The 20,017-nt window shown below is 65.2% G+C and overlaps 2 protein-coding genes and 1 pseudogene across 5 annotated transcripts in view; all 3 read left to right on the forward strand.

Annotated features, from left to right (window-relative positions):
* LOC149913738 (protein PRRC2A-like) overlaps positions 1–8,216 on the forward strand; it is a 46,383-nt gene extending 38,167 nt beyond the window's left edge. For all 3 annotated transcript variants that reach the window (XM_090129271.1, XM_090129272.1, XM_090129273.1), the window contains 3 exons: positions 788–971; positions 5,189–5,540; positions 7,938–8,216. In XM_090129271.1, coding sequence (XP_089985397.1) covers positions 788–971; positions 5,189–5,540; positions 7,938–8,086 — 685 coding nt within the window. In that variant the 3' untranslated portion in view covers positions 8,087–8,216. The remainder of the gene's footprint in view (positions 1–787; positions 972–5,188; positions 5,541–7,937) is intronic.
* Positions 8,217–11,017: 2,801 nt separating this feature from the next.
* LOC149913739 (uncharacterized) lies at positions 11,018–18,871 on the forward strand (annotated as a pseudogene). Its single transcript, XR_016460980.1, has 4 exons — positions 11,018–11,253; positions 15,656–15,893; positions 16,063–16,632; positions 18,777–18,871. The product of XR_016460980.1 is annotated as an uncharacterized LOC149913739 (transcript).
* A 41-nt stretch (positions 18,872–18,912) lies between these two features.
* The window catches only part of LOC149913740 (protein PRRC2A-like), a 39,192-nt gene continuing 38,087 nt past the window's right edge, over positions 18,913–20,017 (forward strand). The window contains 1 exon segment of the mRNA XM_090128997.1: positions 18,913–19,040. Within this exon segment, the coding sequence (XP_089985123.1) occupies positions 19,014–19,040 (27 nt within the window). The 5' untranslated portion in view covers positions 18,913–19,013.

The raw sequence follows: 20,017 nt of genomic DNA on the forward strand, positions 1-20,017 counted from the left end.
TGCCCCATAAGCACCTCTGGGTGCCCCATAAGTACTTCTAATGCCCCATGAGTGCCTCTGGGTGCCCCATAAGCCCCCTTGGGTGCCCCATAAGTACTTCTAATGCCCCATAAGGGCCTCTGGGTGCCCCATAAGCACCCTTGGGTGCCCCATAAGTACTTCTACTGCCCCATAAGTACCTGTGGGTGCCCCCTAAGTGCCTCTGGGTGCCCCATAAGTACCTTTGGGTGCCCCATAAGCACCCTTGGGTGCCCCATAAGTGCCTCTGGGTGCCCCATAAGTACCTTTAATGCCCCATAAGTGCCTCTGGGTGCCCCATAAGTACCTTTAATGCCCCATAAGTACCTTGGGTGCCCCATAAGTACCTTGGGTGCCCCATAAGTGCCCTTGGGTGCCCCATCTGTACTTCTAATGCCCCATAAGTGCCTCTGGGTGCCCCATAAGCCCCCTTGGGTGCCCCATAAGTACTTCTAATGCCCCATAAGTATCTCTGCGTGCCCCATAAATACCTTTAATGCCCCATAAGTGCCTCTGGGTGCCCCATAAGCACCCTTGGGTGCCCCATAAGTGCCTTTGGGTGCCCCCTAAGTGCCTCTGGGTGCCCCATAAACACCCTTGGGTGCCCCGTAAGTACCTGTGGGTGCCCCATAAGTGCCTCTGGGTGCCCCATAAGCACCCTTGGGTGCCCCATAAGTGCCTTTGGGTGCCCCATAAGTGCTTCTGGGTGCCCCCTAAGTGCCTCTGGGCGCCCCATAACCATGTGTCCCATTCCTCCCCCCCCAAATAGGAAGGAAAACGACCCCCCCCCCTCGGATGGCCACCCCAGCCCCCCGGAGGATCCGCAGCTGCCCCCCAAAGCCCCCCCCGAGGGTCCCAAGGAGCCGCCGCCCCCCCCCACGGCGCGGCCCCCCCCCCCACCGCCGCCGCCGCCCCCCAACCGGGGCAGCTGGGCGCAGCCCAACGAGTTCCCGGTGAGTGGGGTGGGGGGGGGGAGGGTTGTGGGTCAGATCTGTGGGGTGGGTGTGGGGTGGGGGGGGGGTCGGATCTGTGGGGTGGAGGATCAGATCTGTGGGGTGGGGGGGGGTGGGGGGAGTCGGATCTATGGGGTGGAGGATCAGATCTGTGGGGTGGGGGGGGTCGGATCTGTGGGGTGGGTGTGGGGTGGGGGGGGGTCGGATCTATGGGGTGGAGGATCAGATCTGTGGGGTGGGGGGGGGTGGGGGGAGTCGGATCTATGGGGTGGAGGATCAGATCTGTGGGGTGGGGGGGGTCGGATCTGTGGGGTGGGTGTGGGGTGGGGGGGGTCGGATCTATGGGGTGGAGGATCAGATCTTTGGGGTGGGTGTGGGGTGTGGGGGACTGGATCTATGGGGTGTGGGGGGGGGGTCAGATCTGTGGGGTGGGGGGGGGTTTGTGGGTCAGATCTGTGGGGTGGAGGGGGGGTGGGGGGTGGTCGGATCTGTGGGGTGGGTGTGGGGTGGGGGGGGGGTCGGATCTATGGGGTGGAGGATCAGATCTGTGGGGTGGGTGAGCAGATCTATGGGGTGGGTGTGGGGGGTTTGTGGGGTGGGGGTGGGGTCAGATCTGTGGGGTGGGGGATCAGATCTATGGGGTGGATATGGGGTGGGGGGGCTCAGGTCTGTGGGGTGAGAGATCAGATCTATGGAGTGGATGTGGGGTGGGGGGGGTCAGATCTGTGGGGTGGGGGATCAGATCTATGGGGTGGATTTGGGATGGGGGGCATCAGATCTGTGGGGTGGGTGTGGGTGATCAGATCTGTGGGGTGGATGTGGGGTGGGGGGGCAGATATATGGGGTGGGTGTGGGGGGTTTGTGGGGTGGGGGGGGTCAGATCTGTGGTGTGGGTGTGGGGTGGGGGGGTCAAATCTGTGGGGTCGGGGAGTAGATCTATAGGGTGGGTGTGGGGTGGGGTCAGATCTGTGGGGTGAGGGTTCAGATCTATGGGGTGGGTGTGGGGTGGGGGGGGTCGGATCTATGGGGTGGGGGTCAGATCTGTGGGGTGGGTGTGGGTCGGGGGGGTCAGATCTATGGGGTGGGGGGTCAGATCTGTGGGGTGGGCGGGGTCAGATCTATGGGGCACCTGTGGGGTGGGGTCACGTATCTGTGGGGTAGCTGTTAGGGTTGGAGGTTAGGGGTCAGGGTTGGAGGTTGGGGGTCAGGGTTGGAGGTTAGGGGTCAGGGTTGGGGTCAGGGATGGAGGTTAGGGGTCAGGGCTGGAGGTTAGGGGTCAGGGTTGGGGTCAGGGTTGGAGGTTAGGGGTCAGGGTTGGGGTCAGGGATGGAGGTTAGGGGTCAGGGCTGGAGGTTAGGGGTCAGGGTTGGGGTCAGGGTCAGAGGTTAGGGGTCAGGGCTGGAGGTTAGGGGTCAGGGTTGGGGTCAGGGCTGGAGGTTAGGGGTCAGGGTCGGAGGTTAGTGGTCAGGGTTGGGGTCAGGGTTGGAGGTTAGGGGTCAGGGTCAGAGGTTAGGGGTCAGGTTTGGAGGTTAGGGGTCAGGGTTGGGGTCAGGGTCAGAGGTTAGGGGTCAGGGCTGGAGGTTAGGGGTCAGGGTCCCGCTGTATGTTGCTGGGGGTCTTTATGGGTCTCTGTGGGTCCCTATGGGTCTCCATGGGTCCCTATGGGTCGCTATGGGTCTCCGTGGGTCCCTGTGGGTCTCCATGGGTCCCTATGGGTCTCTGTGGGTCACTATAGGTCCCTGTGTGTCTCTATGGGTCCCTATGGCTCCCTGTGGGTCTCAGTGGGTCCTTCTGTGTCTCTATGGGTTCCTATGTGTTTCTATGGGTCTCTGTGTGTCTCTATGGGTCTCTATGGGTCTCTATGGGTCCCTATGGGTCTCTATGGGTTCCTATGTGTTTCTATGGGTCCCTGTGGGTCACTATGGGTCCCTATGTGTCTCTATGGGTCTCTGTGGGTTCTTATGGGACCCTATGATTCTATGGGGCCCTATGCATCCCGATGGGTTTCTATGGGTCTCTATGGGTTTCTATGGGTCCCTATGGCTCCCTATGGCTCTCTATGGGTCCCTATGGCTCTCTATGGGTCCCTATGGGTCTCTATGGGTCCCTATGGGTCTCTATGGGTCCCTATGGGTTTCTATGGATCCCTATGGATCCCTATGGGTTTCCATGGGTCCCTATAGGTCTCTATGGGTCTCTGTGGGTCCCTATGGGTTTCTATGGCTCCCTATGGCTCTCTATGGGTCCCTATGGGTTTCTGTGGGTCCCTATGACTCCCTATGGGTTTTTATGGATCCCTATGGGTCCCTATGGGTCCCTATGACTCCCTATGGGTCCCTATGGGTCCCTATGACTCCCTATGGGTTTCTATGGCTCCCTATGACTCCCTATGGGTTTCTATGGGTCCCCATGGCTCCCTATGGGTTTCTATGGGTCCCTATGGCTCTCTATGGGTCCCTATGGGTTACTATGGGTCCCTATGAGTCCCTATGACTCCCTATGGGTCTCTATGGCTCCCTATGACTCCCTATGGGTTTCTATGGGTCCCTATGACTCCCTATGGGTCCCTATGGGTTTCTATGGGTCCCTATGAATCCCTATGGGTTTCCATGGGTCCCTAAGGGTCCCTATAGGTCCCTATGGGTCTCTATGGCTCCCTATGACTCCCTATGGATCCCTATGGGTTTCCATGGGTCCCTATGGCTCTCTATGGGTCCCTATGACTCCCTATGGGTCCCTATGGGTCCCTATGGGTCCCTATGGGTCTCTATGGCTCCCTATGACTCCCTATGGGTCCCTATGGGTCTCTATGGGTCCCTATGGGTCTCTATGAGTTCCTATGTGTCTTTATGGATCCCTGTGGGTCCCTATGGGTCTCTATGGGTTCCTATGTGTCTTTATGGGTCCCTATGGGTCCCTATGGGTTTCTATCGGGCCCTATGGGTCCCTATGACTTCCTATGGGTTTCTATGGGTCCCTATGGCTCCCTATGGGTTTCTATGGCTCCCTATGACTCCCTATGGGTCCCTATGGGTCCCTATGGGTTTCTATGGGGCCCTATGGGTCCCTATGACTTCCTATGGGTTTCTATGGGTCCCTATGGCTCTCTATGGGTCCCTATGGGTCTCTATGGCTCCCTATGACTCCCTATGGGTCCCTATGGCTCTCTATGGGTCCCTATGACTCCCTATGGGTCTCTATGGCTCCCTATGACTCCCTATGGGTCCCTATGGGTCTCTATGGGTCCCTATGGGTCTTTATGGATCCCTGTGGGTCCCTATGGGTCTCTATGGGTTCCTATGTGTCTTTATGGGTCCCTATGGGTCCCTATGGGTTTCTATCGGGCCCTATGGGTCCCTATGACTTCCTATGGGTTTCTATGGGTCCCTATGGCTCCCTATGGGTTTCTATGGCTCCCTATGACTCCCTATGGGTCCCTATGGGTCCCTATGGGTTTCTATGGGGCCCTATGGGTCCCTATGACTTCCTATGGGTTTCTATGGGTCCCTATGACTCCCTATGGGTTTCTATGGCTCCCTATGGCTCTCTATGGGTCCCTATGGGTCCCTATGGGTCTCTATGGCTCCCTATGACTCCCTATGGGTCCCTATGGGTCTCTATGTGTCCCTATGGGTCTCTATGGGTTCCTATGTGTCTTTATGGATCCCTGTGGGTCCCTATGGGTCTCTATGGGTTCCTATGTGTCTTTATGGGTCCCTATGGGTTTCTATCGGGCCCTATGGGTCCCTATGACTTCCTATGGGTCCCTATGGGTCCCTATGGGTTTCTATGGGGCCCTATGGGTCCCTATGACTTCCTATGGGTTTCTATGGCTCCCTATGACTCCCTATGGGTCCCTATGGGTCCCTATGGGTTTCTATGGGGCCCTATGGGTCCCTATGACTTCCTATGGGTTTCTATGGGTCCCTATGACTCCCTATGGGTTTCTATGGCTCCCTATGGCTCTCTATGGGTCCCTATGGGTCCCTATGGGTTTCTATGGGTCCCTATGACTCCCTATGGGTTTCTATGGGTCCCTATGACTCCCTATGGGTTTCTATGGGTCCCTATGGGTTCTTATGGTTCCCTATGGCTCTCTATGGGTCCCTATGGGTGGGTCCCTATGAGTCCCTGTGGGTCCCTGTGGCTCCCCGTGTTTCGGGGCCCCGTCGGGCGGCGTGTCGCTACACGTGTCTCCGCGCGGCGTCTCCCCGCAGGACGACGACGAGGCGTGGCGGCAGCGGCGGCGCCGCAGTTCGGAGCTTTCGGTGGCGGTGGCGCGCGCCCGGCGGCGGCGCGAGGCGGAGGAGCAGCGAATGGCGGAGCAGCGCCGGGCCGCGTGCGCGCTGAAGCTGAAGCGATTGGACGAGCGGCTGTCACGTGACCAAGCGTCCCTTTCCGCTTCCGCTAATTCCGCCGCCTCCGTTTCTGATTCGTCGGGGGGAGCGGAAGGAGCCGCCGCCCCTACCCCACCCGGAACTGCGTCGGCGCAGAGGGGGGGGGAGGGGAAATGCAGCCCCCCCGCCGCCAGGGGGGGGGAGGAGGAGAGCGGAACGGGGGGGGACGACGGTGAGTGAGGGGGGGGGGAGGTTTCAATGGGGGGGGTCTTTGGGGGGGGGGGCATTGGGGGTCTTTATGGGGGGTGGGGGGGTTGTGGGGGGGGGTCTTTATGGGCAGGGTCTTAATGGGGGGGTCTTTATGGGGGGGGGTCTTTGCGGGGGGGGGTCTTTATGGGGGGGCCTCTATTGGGGGGGTTTGTGGGGGGGGCCTCTATGGGGGGGGTTTATGGGGGGGGTCTTTGTGGGGGGGGCCTCTATTGGGGGGGGTCTTTGTGAGGGGGGCATTGGGGGTCTTTGTGGGGGGGGGTCTTTATGGGGGGGGCCTCTATTGGGGGGGGTTTATGGGGGGGTCTTTGTGGGGGGGGACTCTATTGGGGGGGGTCTTTATGGGTGGGGCCTCTATTGGGGGGGGTCCTTGTGGGGGGGGGTCTTTGTGGGGGGGGGTCTTTATGGGGGGCCTCTATTGGGGGGGGTTTATGGGGGGGTCTTTGTGGGGGGGGCCTCTATTGGGGGAGGTTTATGGGGGGGTCTTTGTGGGGGGGGCCTCTATTGGGGGGGGGGTCATTGTGGGGGGGGCCTCTATTGGGGGGGGTTTATGGGGGGGTCTTTGTGGGGGGGGTCTTTATGGGGGGGTTTATGGGGGGGTCTTAGTGGGGGGGGTCTCTATTGGGGGGGGTTTATGGGGGGGTCTTTGGGGGGGGGGCTCTATTGGGGGGGGTTTATGGGGGGGTCTTAGTGGGGGGGGTCTCTATTGGGGGGGGTTTATGGGGGGGTCTTAGTGGGGGGGTCTCTATTGGGGGGGGTTTATGGGGGGGTCTTTGGGGGGGGCTCTATTGGGGGGGTCTTTTTTGGGGGGGGGCTTCTATTGGGGGGGGTTTATGGGGGGGGTCTTTGTGGGGGGGGCCTCTATTGGGGGGGGTCTCTGTGGGAAGGGCATTGGGGGTGTTTGTGGGGGGGGGCTCTATTGGGGGGGGGTTTATGGGGGGGTCTCTTTGGGGGGGTCTTTATGGGGGGGTCTCTATTGGGGGGGGTTTATGGGGGGGTCTTTGTGGGGGGGGTCTTTGTGGGGGGGTTCTTTATAGGGGGGGCTCTATTGGGGGGGTCTTTATTGGGGGTGCTCTATTGGGGGGGTCTTTATGGGGGGGGTCTCAGTGGGGAGAGGTCTTTGTGGGGGCGTTCTTTATGGGGGGGTCTTTGTGGGGGGGGGTCTTTATGGGGGCAGCATTGAGGGTCTTTGTGGGGGGGTCTTTATGGGGGGGGTCTTTATGGGGGGGGGGCCTCGATTGTGGGGGGGGTCTGTGGGGGGGGGTTTATGGGGGGGCATTGGGGGTCTTGGGGGGAGTTTCAATGGGGGGGGTCTTTGTGGGGGGGCATTGGGGGTCTCTGGGGGGGGTCTTTATTGGGGGGGTCTTTATGGGGGGGTTTGTGGGGGGGGGTCTCTATTGCGGGGGGGGTCTTTGTGTGGGGGGGTTTATTGGGGGGCATTGGGGGTCTCTGGGGGGGGTTTCAATGGGGGGGGTCTTTGGGGGGGGCATTGGGGGTCTTTATGGGGGGGCGGGTCTTTGTGGGGGGGGTGTCTGTGGGGGGGGCCCTCTATTGGGGGGGGATCTTTATGGGGGCGGTCTCTGTTGGGGGGGGTCTTTATGGGAGGGGCCTCTATTGTGGGGGGGGGTCTTTGTGGGGGAGTCTTTATGGGGGGGGGGGCCTCTATTGGGGGGGTTTATGGGGGGGGTCTTTTTTGGGGGGGGGTTTATGGGGGGGCATTGGGGGTCTTTGGGGGGGGGGCCTCTAGTGGGGAGGGGTTATGGGGGGGGTGTTGGGGGTCTTTGTGGGGGGGACTTCTATTGGAGGGGGTTTATGGGGGGGGCCTTTGTGGGGGGGGGTCTTTGTGGGGGGGCATTGGGGGTCTTTTTAGGGGGGGGTCTCTGTGGGGGGGGTCTTTATTGGGGGGGCCTCTATTGGGGGGGTCTCTGTGGGGGGCGGGTCTTTGCTGGGGGGGTCTTTATGGGGGGGCATTGGGGGTCTTTGTGGGGGGGGCCTCTATTGGGGGGGGTCTTTGTGGGGGGGGTCTTTATGGGGGGGGCCTCTATTGCGGGGGGGGGGTCTTTGTGGGGGGGGGTCATTATGGGGGGGGCCTCTATTGCGGGGGGGGGTCTTTGTTGGGGGGGTCTCTGTGGGGGGGTCTTTATGGGGGGGCATTGGGGGTCCTCTATTGGGGGGGGTTATGTGGGGGGAATTGGGGGGGTCTCATAGTGGGGTTTCTGTGGGGGGGGGGGATCTTGGGGGGGTGCTCAATGCAGGGATTGGAAGGGGGGGGGTTTCAGTGGGGAGAGCTTTGGGGGGGGGCTCAGTTTGGGGGGGGTGTCCCCAATTTCTGACCTCCCTCTTTTCTCCCCCCCCCCCACAGCCGCCGCCCCCCCCGAGGGGCCCCCCCAGGACCCCCCCCCCATCAGAGGAGCCCCCCCCCACTCCACCACCACCGCCGCCCCCCCCTCAGCAACTTCCGGCCGGACCCCCCCCCACCGCCCCCACCCCCCCTACTTCCTGCAGTCCTAAAACTGGAGTTTTGGGGGTGGCCCCCCCGGATCCCAAATTGGGGTTGATTTCTTCTGGGGGGGGCGAAACGATGACGGTTGTGGTGCCCCCCCCACGACAGCAACCGCCCCCCCCCACGGGCCCGGCCCCCACCTACCCCAAATATCAGAAGTCGTTGCCCCCCCGATTCCAGAGGCAGCAGCAGGTGAGGGGGGGGGGAGGGGGGGGGGCACACGTTTATTGGGGGGGGGGCAAAAATAAGGAGGCAAAGATGGGGGGGGGGGGGGGGGCAGAGGTGGGGGGGGCAAGAATGGGGCAAAGATGGGGGTAGCTGCCCCCCCCCCCCGATTCCAGAGGTGGCAGCAGGTGGGGGGGGGGGGGCACACGTTTATTTGGTGGGGGGGAAAGAATGGGGCAAAGATGGGGGTAGCTGCCCCCCCCCCTATTCCAGAGGTGGCAGCAGGTATGGGGGGGGGGCACACGTTTATTTGGGGGGAGGGGGTGAGGAGGGGGGGGGCAAGAATGGGGCAAAGATGGGGGTAGCTGCCCCCCCTCCCCGATTCTATAGGGAGCAGCAGGTGGGGGGGGGCACACGTTTATTTGGGGGGGGGGGGGGCAAGAATGGGGCAAAGATGGGGGTAGCTGCCCCCCCCCCCCCCCCCCGATTCCAGAGGTGGCAGCAGGTGGGGGGGGGGGCACACGTTTATTTGGGGGGGGGGGGGGGGAAAGAATGGGGCAAAGATGGGGGTAGCTGCCCCCCCCCCCCCCCGATTCTATAGGGAGCAGCAGGTGGGGGGGGCACACGTTTATTTGGGGGGGGGCAAGAATGGGGCAAAAATGGGGGTAGCTGCCCCCCCCCCTGATTCCAGAGGTGGCAGCAGGTGGGGGGGGGCACATGTTTATTTGGGGGGGGGGTGGGGGGGGGTGAGGAGGGGGGGGCAAAGAGAAGGAGGGAAAAGTGGGGGGGGGGGCAGAGGTGGGGGGGGCAAGAATGGGGCAAAGATGGGGGTATGGAAGGGGGGGCACAGATTGAGGGAATAGAGATGGGGGGGGCAAAGGTGGGGGGGAACGGATGGGGAGGGGGGGGCCAAAGATGGGGGCAGTTAGGGCGGGGGGGCAATAAGGGAATGAAGGGGGCAGGAAGGGGGGGGCAATAAGGGAATGGAGGGGCAGGAAGGGGGGGCAGTAAGAGAATGGGGGGGCAGTTGGGGCAGTAAGGGGGGGCAGTAAGAGAATGGGGGGGCAGTTGGGGGGGGCAGGAAGGGGGGCAGTTAGGGAATGGGGGGGCAGGAAGGGTGGGGGGGCAGGAAGGGGGGGCAATAAGGGAATGGGGGAGCAGTTGGGGCAGGAAGGGGGGGCAGTAAGAGAATGGGGGGGCAGGAAGGGGGGCAATAAGAATGGGGGGGCAGTTAGGGTGGGGGGGCAGTTATGGAATGGGGGGGGCAATAAAGGAGTGGGGGGGCAATAAGGGAATGGGGGCAGTTTAGGGGGGCAGTAAGGGAATGGGGGGGCAGTTGGGGCAGGAAGGGGGGGCAGTAAGAAAATGGGGGGGCAGGAAGGGGGGGCAATAAGGGAATGGGGGGCAGTTAGGGCGGTCGGGCAGGAAGGGGGGGCAGTTAGGAAATGGGGGGGCAATAAGGGAGTGGGGGGGCAATAAAGGAACGGGGGGGCAATAAAGGAGTGGGGGGCAATAAGGGAATGGGGGGGGGGCAATGGGGGAACAATAAGGAACCGGGGGGGCAATAAAGGAATGGGGGGGCAGTAAGGGAATGGGGGGGCAATAAGGGAAGGGGGGGCAGTTAGGGAATGGGGGGGCAGTAAGGGAATGGGGGGGCAGTTGGGGCAGTAAGAGGGGGCAGTAAGAGAATGGGGGGGCAGGAAGGGGGAGCAATAAGAGAATGGGGGGGCAATAAGGGAGTGGGGGGGCAGTAAGGGAAGGGGGGGGCAATAAAGAAATGGGGGGGCAATAACGGAATGGGGGCAGTTTAGGGGGGCAGTAAGGGAATGGGGGGGCAGTTGGGGCAGGAAGGGGGGGCAGGAAGAGAATGGGGGGGCAGGAAGGGGGGGCAATAAGGGAATGGGGGGGCAGTTAGGGTGGGGGGCAGTTAGGGAATGGGGGGACAGGAAGGGGGGGCAATAAGGGAATGGGGGGCAATAAAGGAATGGGGGGGCAATAAGGGAATGGGGGGGCAGTTGGGGCAGTAAGGGGGGGGCAATAAGAATGGGGGGGCAGGAAGGGGGGGCAATAAGGGAACGGGGGGGCAGTAAGGGAAGGGGGGGCAATAAAGGAACGGGGGGGCAATAAGGGAAGGGGGGGGCAATAAGGGAAGGGGGGACAATAAGGGAGGGGGGGGGCAGTAAGGGAGTGGGGGGCAATAAGAGAATGGGGGGGCAGGAAGGGGGGGCAATAAGGGAAGGGGGGGCAATAAGGGAAGGGGGGGGCAGTAAGGGAAGGGGGGGCAATAAAGGAAGGGGAGGCAATAAGGGAACGGGGGGGCAATAAAGGAATTGGGGGGGCAATAAGGGAACGGGGGGGCAATAAAGGAACAGGGGGGGTAATTTGATTAATGAATCATTTCCCCCCCCCCAATTTTATTAACGAATTATTCCCCCCCCCCCCCCCCCCAATTTAGGAGCAGCTCCTGAAGCAGCAGCAGCGGCAGCAGCAGCAGCACGGCGCCGCCCCCCCCCCTCCAAACTCCGCCCCCCCCCAAACCCTGGGGGGGTCCCTTCAGCCGCCCCCCCCCACTTCCGCTCCTCCTCTTCCTCCTCCTCCTCCCCCCCCCGCCCCCCCCCACCAAAAAGGAACCATTTTACCGTCATCATCATCATCTTCGTCCCCCTCCCCTTCCGCCCCCCCCCCCCTCCATCGCAACCCCCCCAACCTCCGCCCCCCCCCCCGCCCCCCCCTCAGCTTTTCGGAGGATCTTTGGGTCGCGCCCCCCCCCAACCTTTACCTCCCCCCCCCCAAATGAACTTCGACCCCCGTTGGGTCATGCTGCCCCCCCCTTACATGGATCCACGAGTCCTCCAAGGGAGGCCGGCCCCCCCCCCGCCAGGTCCCCCCCCCGGCCCCCCCCCACCACCGCCGCCTCCTCCTCCTCCCACCGCCGCCGCCGGCCCCCCCGCCGGCCCCCCCCCAAACGCAGCAGTCGATTTCTACCCCCCCCCAGCTGTGCATCCTTCCGGTGAGTGATTATTTGGGGGGGGGGTCAGTGATTATTTGGGGGGGGGGTCAACTAGGGGGGGGGGGTCAGCGGAGGGGAGAATGGGTGGGGGGGGAGTCAATGGGGGGGGGTCCATGGGGGGGGGGTCAGCGGACGGGAGAATGGGGGGGGAGTCAATGGGGGGGGGTCAATGGGGGGGTCAGTGGAGGGGAGAATGGGGGGGGGGGGTCCATGGGGGGGGGGGGTTAATGGGGGGGGGGTCAGTGCAGGGGAGAATGGGGTGGGGGGGGGACATGGGGGGGCCCATGGGGGGGGGTCAGTGCAGGGGAGAATGGGGGGGGGGAGTCAATGGGGGGGGGTTAATGGGGGGGGTCAGCGGAGGGGAGAATGGGGGGGGGGAGTCAATGGGGGGGGTCAATGGGGGGGTCAGTGGAGGGGAGAAGGGGGGGGGTCTATGGGGGGGGGTCAGTGGGTGGGGGGGGTCAGCGGAGGGGAGAATGGGTGGGGGGGGTCTATGGGGGGGGGTCAGTAGGTGGGGGGGGTCAGTGGAGGGGAGAATGGGGGGGGGTGTCCATGGGGGGGGGTCAATGGGGGGGGTCAGCAGAGAGGAGAATGGGGGAGGGGGGTCCGTGGGGGGGGGTCAGCGGAGGGGAGAATGGGTGGGGGGGAGTCAATGGGGGGGTCAATGGGGGGGGTTAATGAGGGGGGTCAGCAGAGGGGGAGAATGGGGTGGGGGGGGGACATGGGGGGGCCCATGGGGGGGGGTCAGTGCAGGGGAGAATGGGTGGGGGGGGTCCATGGGGGGGTCAATGGGGGGGGTCAGCAGAGGGGAGAATGGGTGGTGGGGCGACATGGGGGGGGGTCAGCGGAGGGGAGAATGGGGGGGGGGAGTCAATGGGGGGTGAATGGGGGGGGGTCAGCAGAGAGGAGAATGGGTGGGGGGGGTCCATGGGGGGGGGGTCAATGGGGGGGGGTTAGCAGAGAAGAGAATGGGGGGGGGGGACATAGGGGGATGTCAATGGGTGGGGGGGGGGATTGGGGGGGGTCAGTGGAGGGGGGATTGGGGGGGGGAGTCAGTGGGGGGATGAATGGGGGGGGTCAGCAGAGAGGAGAATGGGGGGGGGAGTCAATGGGGGGGTGAATGGGGGGGGGTCAGCAGAGAGGAGAATGGGGGGGGACATGGGGGGGTCAATGGGCGGGGGGGAGAATGGGGGGGGGACACATGGGGGGGTGTCAATGGGTGGGGGGGGACACATGGGGGGGCCCATGGGGGGGTCAGCGGAGGGGAGAATGGGTGGGGGGGGACATGGGGGGGTTCAATTTGGGGGGGTCAATGGGTGGGGGGGGTCAGTGGGTGGGGGGGGGTCAGCGGAGGGGAGAATGGGTGGGGGGGGGGACATGGGGGGTGCTTTTGGGGGGGGGGTCAATGGGGGGGGTCAGTGGAGAGGAGAATGGGCGGGGGGGGCTCAGTTTGGGGGGGGTCAATGGGCGGGGGGGTGAATGGGGGGGTCAGTGGGGTGGGGGTCAATGGGCGAAGGGGGGTTGAATGGGGGGGGGGGCCCTAAACCCCCCCAGCCCCATAGAACCCCTGCCCCCCCCTCCCCGCAAACCCCATAGCGGATCTGTGCCCCCCCCGGTCCCATAGAACCCTATGGGCCCCCCCCCCAACCCCATAGCGGTTCTGTGCCCCCCCTAGCCCCATAGAACCCTATGGGCCCCCCCCCAGCCCCATAGAACCCTATAACCCCCCCCTCAACCCCATAGAACTCCTGTGCCCCCCCCCCGGCTCCATAGAACCCTATAACCCCCCCCCAACCCCATAGAACTCCTGTGCCCCCCCCACCGGCCCCATAGAACCCCTCTGCCCCCCCCCCCTTCCAACCCCATAGCGGTTCTGTGCCCCCCCAACCCCATAGAGCCCTATGGAACCCAACCCCATAACTCCCCTCACCCCCCTTAACCTCGTGCCCCCCCAGCCCCATAACCCCCCGCAACCTCCCCCCCCTCCCCACTTTAAACCAGTGCCCCCCCCCTCTAACCTTGTGCCCCCCCCACAACCCATAGTGGTTTTGTGCCCCCCCCGGTCCCATAGAACCCTATGGGCCCCCCCCCCAACCCCATAGAACTCCTGTGCCCCCCCCACCGGCCCCATAGAACCCTATGGACCCCCCCCCCTCAACCCCATAGAACTTCTGTGCCCCCCCCGGCCCCATAGAACCCTATGGACCCCCTCCCTTAACCTTGTGCCCCCCCAGCCCCATAGCCCCCCCCCCACTTTAAACCAGTGCCCCCCCCCCAGCCCCATAGTGGTTCTGTGCCCCCCCAGCCCCATAGAGCCCTATGGACCCCCCCATAGCTGCCCCACTCCCCTTAACCTCGTGCCCCCCCAGCCCCATAACCCCCCCCAACCTCCCCCCCCCCTCCCCACTTTAAACCAGTGCCCCCCCCCTCTAACCTTGTGCCCCCCCCACAACCCATAGTGGTTTTGTGCCCCCCCTGGACCCATAAAATCCTATGGACCCCCCCGGCCCCATAGAACCCCTGTCCCCCCCCTCCCAACCCCATAGCAGTTCTGTGCCCCCCCCAGCCCCATAGAACCCTATAACCCCCCCCTCAACCCCATAGAACTCCTGTGCCCCCCCCCCGGCTCCATAGAACCCTATGGACCCCCCCCCCAACCCCATAGAACTCCTGTGCCCCCCCCCGGCCCTATAGAACCCTATGGACCCCCCCCCCAAAACCCCATAGCGGTTCTGTGCCCCCCCCCGGCCCCATAGAACCCTATGTGCCCCCCCCCCAGCCCCATAGCAGCTCTGTACCCCCCCCACCGGCCCCATAGAACCCTATGGACCCCCCCCCCTCCCAACCCCATAGCAGTTCTGTGCCCCCCCCCGGCCCCATAGAACCCTATAACCCCCCCCCCCCACCCCATAGAACTCCTGTGCCCCCCCCCCGACCCCATAGAACCCTATGGACCCCCCCCCTCAACCCCATAGAACTCCTGTGCCCCCCCCCCCGGCCCCATAGAACCCTATGGACCCCCCCCCTCAACCCCATAGAACTCCTGTGCCCCCCCCCGGCCCCATAGAACCCTATGGACCCCCCCCCTCCCAACCCCATAGCAGTTCTGTGCCCCCCCCCAGGCCCATAGAACCCTATAACCCCCCCCCAACCCCATAGAACTCCTGTGCCCCCCCTCCGGCCCCATAGAACCATATGGACCCCCCCCCCCTCAACCCCATAGAACTCCTGTGCCCCCCCCAGCCCCATAGAACCCTATAACCCATCCTCCCAACCCCATAGCGGTTCTGTGCACCTCCCCGGCCCCATAGAACCCTATGTGCCCCCCCCCCAGCCCCATAGCAGCTCTGTACCCCCCCCACCGGCCCCATAGAACCCTATGGACCCCCCCCCCAACCCCATGACTCCCCCCACCCCCCTTAACCTCGTGCCCCCCCAGCCCCATAACCCCCCCAACCTCCACCCACCTCCCCACTTTAAACCAGTGCCCCCCCCCTAACCCTGTGCCCCCACCAACCCCATAGCACTTCTGTGCCCCCCCCCAGCCCCATAGAACCCTATGGACCCCCCCAGCCCCATAGAACCCCTGTGCCCCCCCCTCCCAACCCCATAGTGGTTTTGTGCCCCCCCCTGGCCCCATAGAACCCTATGGACCCCCCCTGCTCCATAGAACCCTATGGACCCCCCCCCCCAACCCCATAGAACTCCTGTGCCCCCCCCCAGCCCCATAGAACCCTATAACCCCCCCCCCCACCCCATAGAACTCCTGTGCCCCCCCACCGGCCCCATAGAACCCTATGGACCCCCCCTGCTCCATAGAACCCTATGGACCCCCCCCCCCAAACCCCATAGCAGTTCTGTGCCCCCCCCCAGCCCCATAGAACCCTATAACCCCCCCCCCCCAACCCCATAGAACCCTATAACCCCCCCCCCCAACCCCATAGAACTCCTGTGCCCCCCCCAGCCCCATAGAACCCTATAACCCATCCTCCCAACCCCATAGCGGTTCTGTGCACCTCCCCGGCCCCATAGAACCCTATGTGCCCCCCCCCCAGCCCCATAGCAGCTCTGTACCCCCCCCACCGGCCCCATAGAACCCTATGGACCCCCCCCCCAACCCCATGACTCCCCCCACCCCCCTTAACCTCGTGCCCCCCCAGCCCCATAACCCCCCCAACCTCCACCCACCTCCCCACTTTAAACCAGTGCCCCCCCCCTAACCCTGTGCCCCCACCAACCCCATAGCACTTCTGTGCCCCCCCCCGGCCCCATAGAACCCTATGGACCCCCCCCCAACCCCATAACTCCCCCCACCCCCCTTAACCTCGTGCCCCCCCCCCCCCATTTTAAACCAGTGCCCCCCCCCTCTAACCTTGTGCCCCCCCCCCAAAAAAAAACCCAGGGCTGCTGCCCCCCCGCGAGCGCTCAGACAGCGGCGGTTCCACATCGGAACCCTTCGATCACCCCCCCCCACAACTACTGAGAGATCGTGGGACCCCCCCGGGGGTCGGGCCGGGGGGGTTGGAACCCCCCCCACCCAAAATACCGTGGGGGGGGGACGCTTTTGCCCCCCCCCCGGATCAACGCCCGCCGCTGCCCTCCCAGCTGCGACCCCCAGAGGAGGAAGAGAAGGCGCTCAGGTAAGGGGGGGGCAAATTAATTAATTTTTTGGGGGGGGGGCATAAATTGGAGGGGGGGGAGAATATTAATTTGGGGGGGGAGGGGGGGGGCTGGATCGGATATTTGGGGTTTCCCAGCCCTACTGACCCCCCCCCCCCTCTTATTTTTGTGTCCCCCCCCCCCCCCCAGGAGCGAGACGCCCCCGGTTCGCCTGCGGGACCCCCCCCCATATGGCGGCCCTTTCCCCCCCTTTGCCGAAAACGGGGCCCCCCCTGGACCCCCCCACCGCGATTCTTCCGCCCCCCAACCCCGCGGTTGGCCCCTCCCCCCCCCACCCCAAAACGACCCCCCCGATCTTCTCCCCCCTCCCCCATTCGCCAAAGAACTCCCCAAAAAACCTCCTCCTCCTCCCCCCCCCCGGCGAATCGCCCCCCCCCCACAAAGACGACCCTTCCCCACCCCTTTCCAAAGACGAAACCGGGGGGGTCCCACCACCTCGCCGACCCCCCCGCCCCCCCCCCCACGACAACAAACAACCCCCCCGACGCACCGAAACTCGTTGGGGACCCCGACCCGGTGGGGGGGGCCGCCGTTCGGACGACCACCCCCCTCAAATTCAAACCCCCCCCACCACCACCAACGAAAAGCCCCCCCCCAGGCGGGCGGGGCCAATCAAAAAAATCCCCCCCCCCAAAGAAGAAGCGGCCGAAAAAAACCTGGAAACCTCCGCCGCCCCCCCCCCCCCACCCCCCATCCCGGGTTCATCACCCAAAACCACCGCCGCCCCCCCCCCCCCCTCCTCGAGGGAGCCTAAAAGCAACAAAGCTGGGGGGGGTCCTCCGCCCCCCCATCATCACGTGACCTCGGGGGGGGGGGGGGGCGCCGTCGGGGGGGTTTCTTCCCCGTCTCGCCGTCGCCGAGACGCCGCCGCCGCCGCCGCTTTCGAGCGCGGGGGGGGCGGCGGCGGTGGGGGGGGAGGGGGGGGGGGGTCGGGAAATACGGCTCGAGGTCGAGCGCGGGGGGGGCGAGGGGAATTTTACGCCCGCGGTCGTGGATTCCGGGGGGGTTACGGGGGTCGCGGTCGTGGTGGTGGGGGGGGGTCGGGTAGAGGTTCCGGGGGGGGGGCGGGGGGGGGGAGGAGGAGGAAGTGGGAGGGGTCGGAGCCGTGAATTTCGCGGTTACCGAGAGCCGCCCCCCCCTCAAAGCCAAACCCAAACGTCTCAACCCCCCCCCGCTTCCGTTTATCGGCCCGATTCTTTGCCCCCCCCTCAACCCCCCCCAGTTATTTCCACCCCATCCGGACCTCCCGGTTCCGTTCCTCCTCCTCCTTCCCCCCCCCGAACGATTTCGCGGGGGGGGGGAAGGAGGCGGCTCGGAATCTCGTAGCGAAGGTTCCGATTACGAAGCCCCCCCCCCATCCCACCATCCCCCCCCCCCTCCTCCCCCCCCCCCCCCCCAAACCCGGCGTCGCCAACGCGGTTCCGAAAGCGGTTCCGACAGCGACCCCCCCCCGCCTCCTCCCCCCCACCTCCATCATCATCACCACGTCTCCAAAAACGCTCCCCCCCCCGGCCCCCCCCCTCCCCATCATCATCCTCACCACCACCATCATCATCATCATCACCACCCCCCCCACCCCCATCATCATCACCCCCACCAGCGGGGGGGGGGGCCACCGGCTTCCGCGCCCCCCCCGCTTCATTCTCACCCCCCCGGCGCGATCCCCGACAAATCGGAAGCGGCGGGGGGGGCGGTCGGAAGCGGCGGCGGCGGTGGTGGGGGGGGGGCGGGGGGGCGGGGTCGCGTTTTCACCCCCCGCGGGGTCCCTTCGAGAAGAGGGAGGGGTGGGGGGGGGGGCGGCGGCGCGGGGGGGGGCGCTTCCCGACCCCCCCCCGGAGGTTGGAATCCATCGGGTGGAAACAAACAACGGGAAGGGATGGAACAACGCGGGGGGGGGGGTTTGGTCGGAACGCTTGGGGGGGGGCAAGAAGAATCGATCCCCGCCCCCCCCCAAACGACGGTCGCTGTCGGACCCCCCCATCCTGTCCCCCCCCCACAATCGGGGCGTAACGAACGACCCCCCCGGAGGCGTCGACACGGCCGGGCTCAACAGCACGATAAACCCCCCCGTTTTAGGAGGTTGAAACAAGAACAGGCGGCCAGAGGGATCGGGGCCGGGGGGGGGTCGGCGGGGGGGGGGGTCATTTCTAATTCCGCCCCCCCCCATCCTACAAATCTCAATCTTCATCCGCCCCCCCCCTCCACTCCTCATCCTCATCCTTCTTCCTCCCATCCCGGTTCGGAAGAATCCCGACGGGGAATGGCGGTTTTTGGGGGGGGGGTCGGGGGGGTTGTCGGTGTTCTCGTGGGGGGGGGGATGGCAGGAGGTGGTTGTGCTGGTGGTGGGGGGGGGGGGCGCGGGGGGGGGAGCTCGATCTCCCGATCTTTCTACCCACAACTCCGACCAGGCGAACGAAGAATGGGAAACGGCGTCGGAAAGCAGCGACGTCGGGGAACGTCGCGGGGGGGGGGGGAGAAGGAGGAGGAGGAGGAGGAGGGGGGGGGATGGGGGGGGGGAGAAAAAGACCCGGCTCCCGGAGGACCCCCCCCACCACCTCCCCATCCTCCTCTTCCTCCTGCCCCCCCCGCGCTCCTTCAATCGCCACCCCCCCCCCCCAACCCCAATTCCTCCCTCGTCGTCGTCGTCTCTCCATCGTCGTCGGCGACCCCCCCGCCCCCCCCCCACCACCACCATCATCACCATCATTTCCAACACCACCATCCGGGCAATTCTTCGTCCCCCCCCCCCCCCCGGTAAATTCTTCACATCGTCCCCCCCCCGGGGCTGAATTAACTTTGGCTCAGAGGAAGGAATTGGCCAAGAGAAGTTTCTCCGGTCAAAGACCCGGAGCCGAACGGCACGGTCGAAGATCCGGGGGGGGGATTCAACAGCCCCCCCCCTCCACCATCACCACCACCACCACCACCACCAACGTAACCGAACCGCAGAGCCCCCCCAGGGCTCAGCACGGAGCTCCGGCAGCCGCAGGGGGGAGGCCCGGGGGGGGCCGCGGGGGGGGGGGAACGGGAGGGAGAGGAGGAGCGGCGGCGGCGGCGGCGGCGGCGGGGGAGAAGAGAGGATGGGCGGCATCCAAAGGGAGGGGAGGGTGAGTGGGGGGGGGATATGGGGGGGGGGAGGAGGGGTGGGGGGGGAGGTAATGGGGTGAGGGGGGGGCGGGGGGGGTGAGGGAGGGGTGGGAGAGGTAATGGGGGGGGGATATGGAGGGGAGTTAATGGGGGGGAGGAGGGGGAGATGGGGGGAGGTAATGAGGTGGGGGGCGATATGGAGGGGTGGGGGGAGGTAATGGGGAGGATATGGGGGGGAGGTAATGGGGGGAGGAGGGGGAGATGGGAGGTAATGGGGTGGGGGGGGATATGGAGGGGTGGGGGGGAGGTGAGGGAGGGGTGGGGGGAGGTAATGGGGGGGGATATGGGGGGGGAGGTAATGGGGGGGAGGAGGGGGAGATGGGGGGAGGTAATGGGGTGGGGGAGGTAATGGGGGGGCTACGGGGGGATATGGAGGGGTTGGGGGAAGTAATGGGGGGGAGGTAATGGGGGGGAGGAGGGTGAGATGGGGGAGGTAATGGGGTGGGGGGGGATATGGAGGGGTGGGGGGGAGGTGAGGGAGGGGTGGGGGGGAGGTAATGGGGGGAGGGGGGCGTGGGGGGTGAAGGAAAGGGGCGGGGGGGTGAGGGAGGGGTGGTGGTGGGGCTATGGGGGGCGGAGGGGGATATGGGGGAACGTAATGGGGGGAGGGAGGGCGTGGGGGGTGAGGGAGGGGGGAGATGGGGGAGGGGTGGGGGGGAGGTAATGGGGTGAGGGGGGGGCGGGGGGAGGGAGGGGGGGGAGGTAATGGGGGGGGATATGGGGGGGCGGGGGGGTGAGGGAGGGGTGGGGGGAGGTAATGGGGTGGGGGGAGAGGGGGGAGGTAATGGGGGGAGGGGGGCGTGGGGGGTGAGGGAGGGGGGGATATGGGGGGGAGGTAATGGGGTGAGGGGGGGGCAGGGGGGTGAGGGAGGGGTGGTGGTGGGGCTAAGGGGGGCGGAGGGGGATATGGGGGGAGGTAATGGGGTGGGGGGGCTAT

The sequence above is a fragment of the Phasianus colchicus genome, chromosome 35 (assembly GCF_987193195.1).
Source record: "Phasianus colchicus chromosome 35, bPhaCol1.hap1.1, whole genome shotgun sequence".
In the NCBI taxonomy this organism is placed as follows: Eukaryota; Metazoa; Chordata; class Aves; order Galliformes; family Phasianidae; genus Phasianus; species Phasianus colchicus.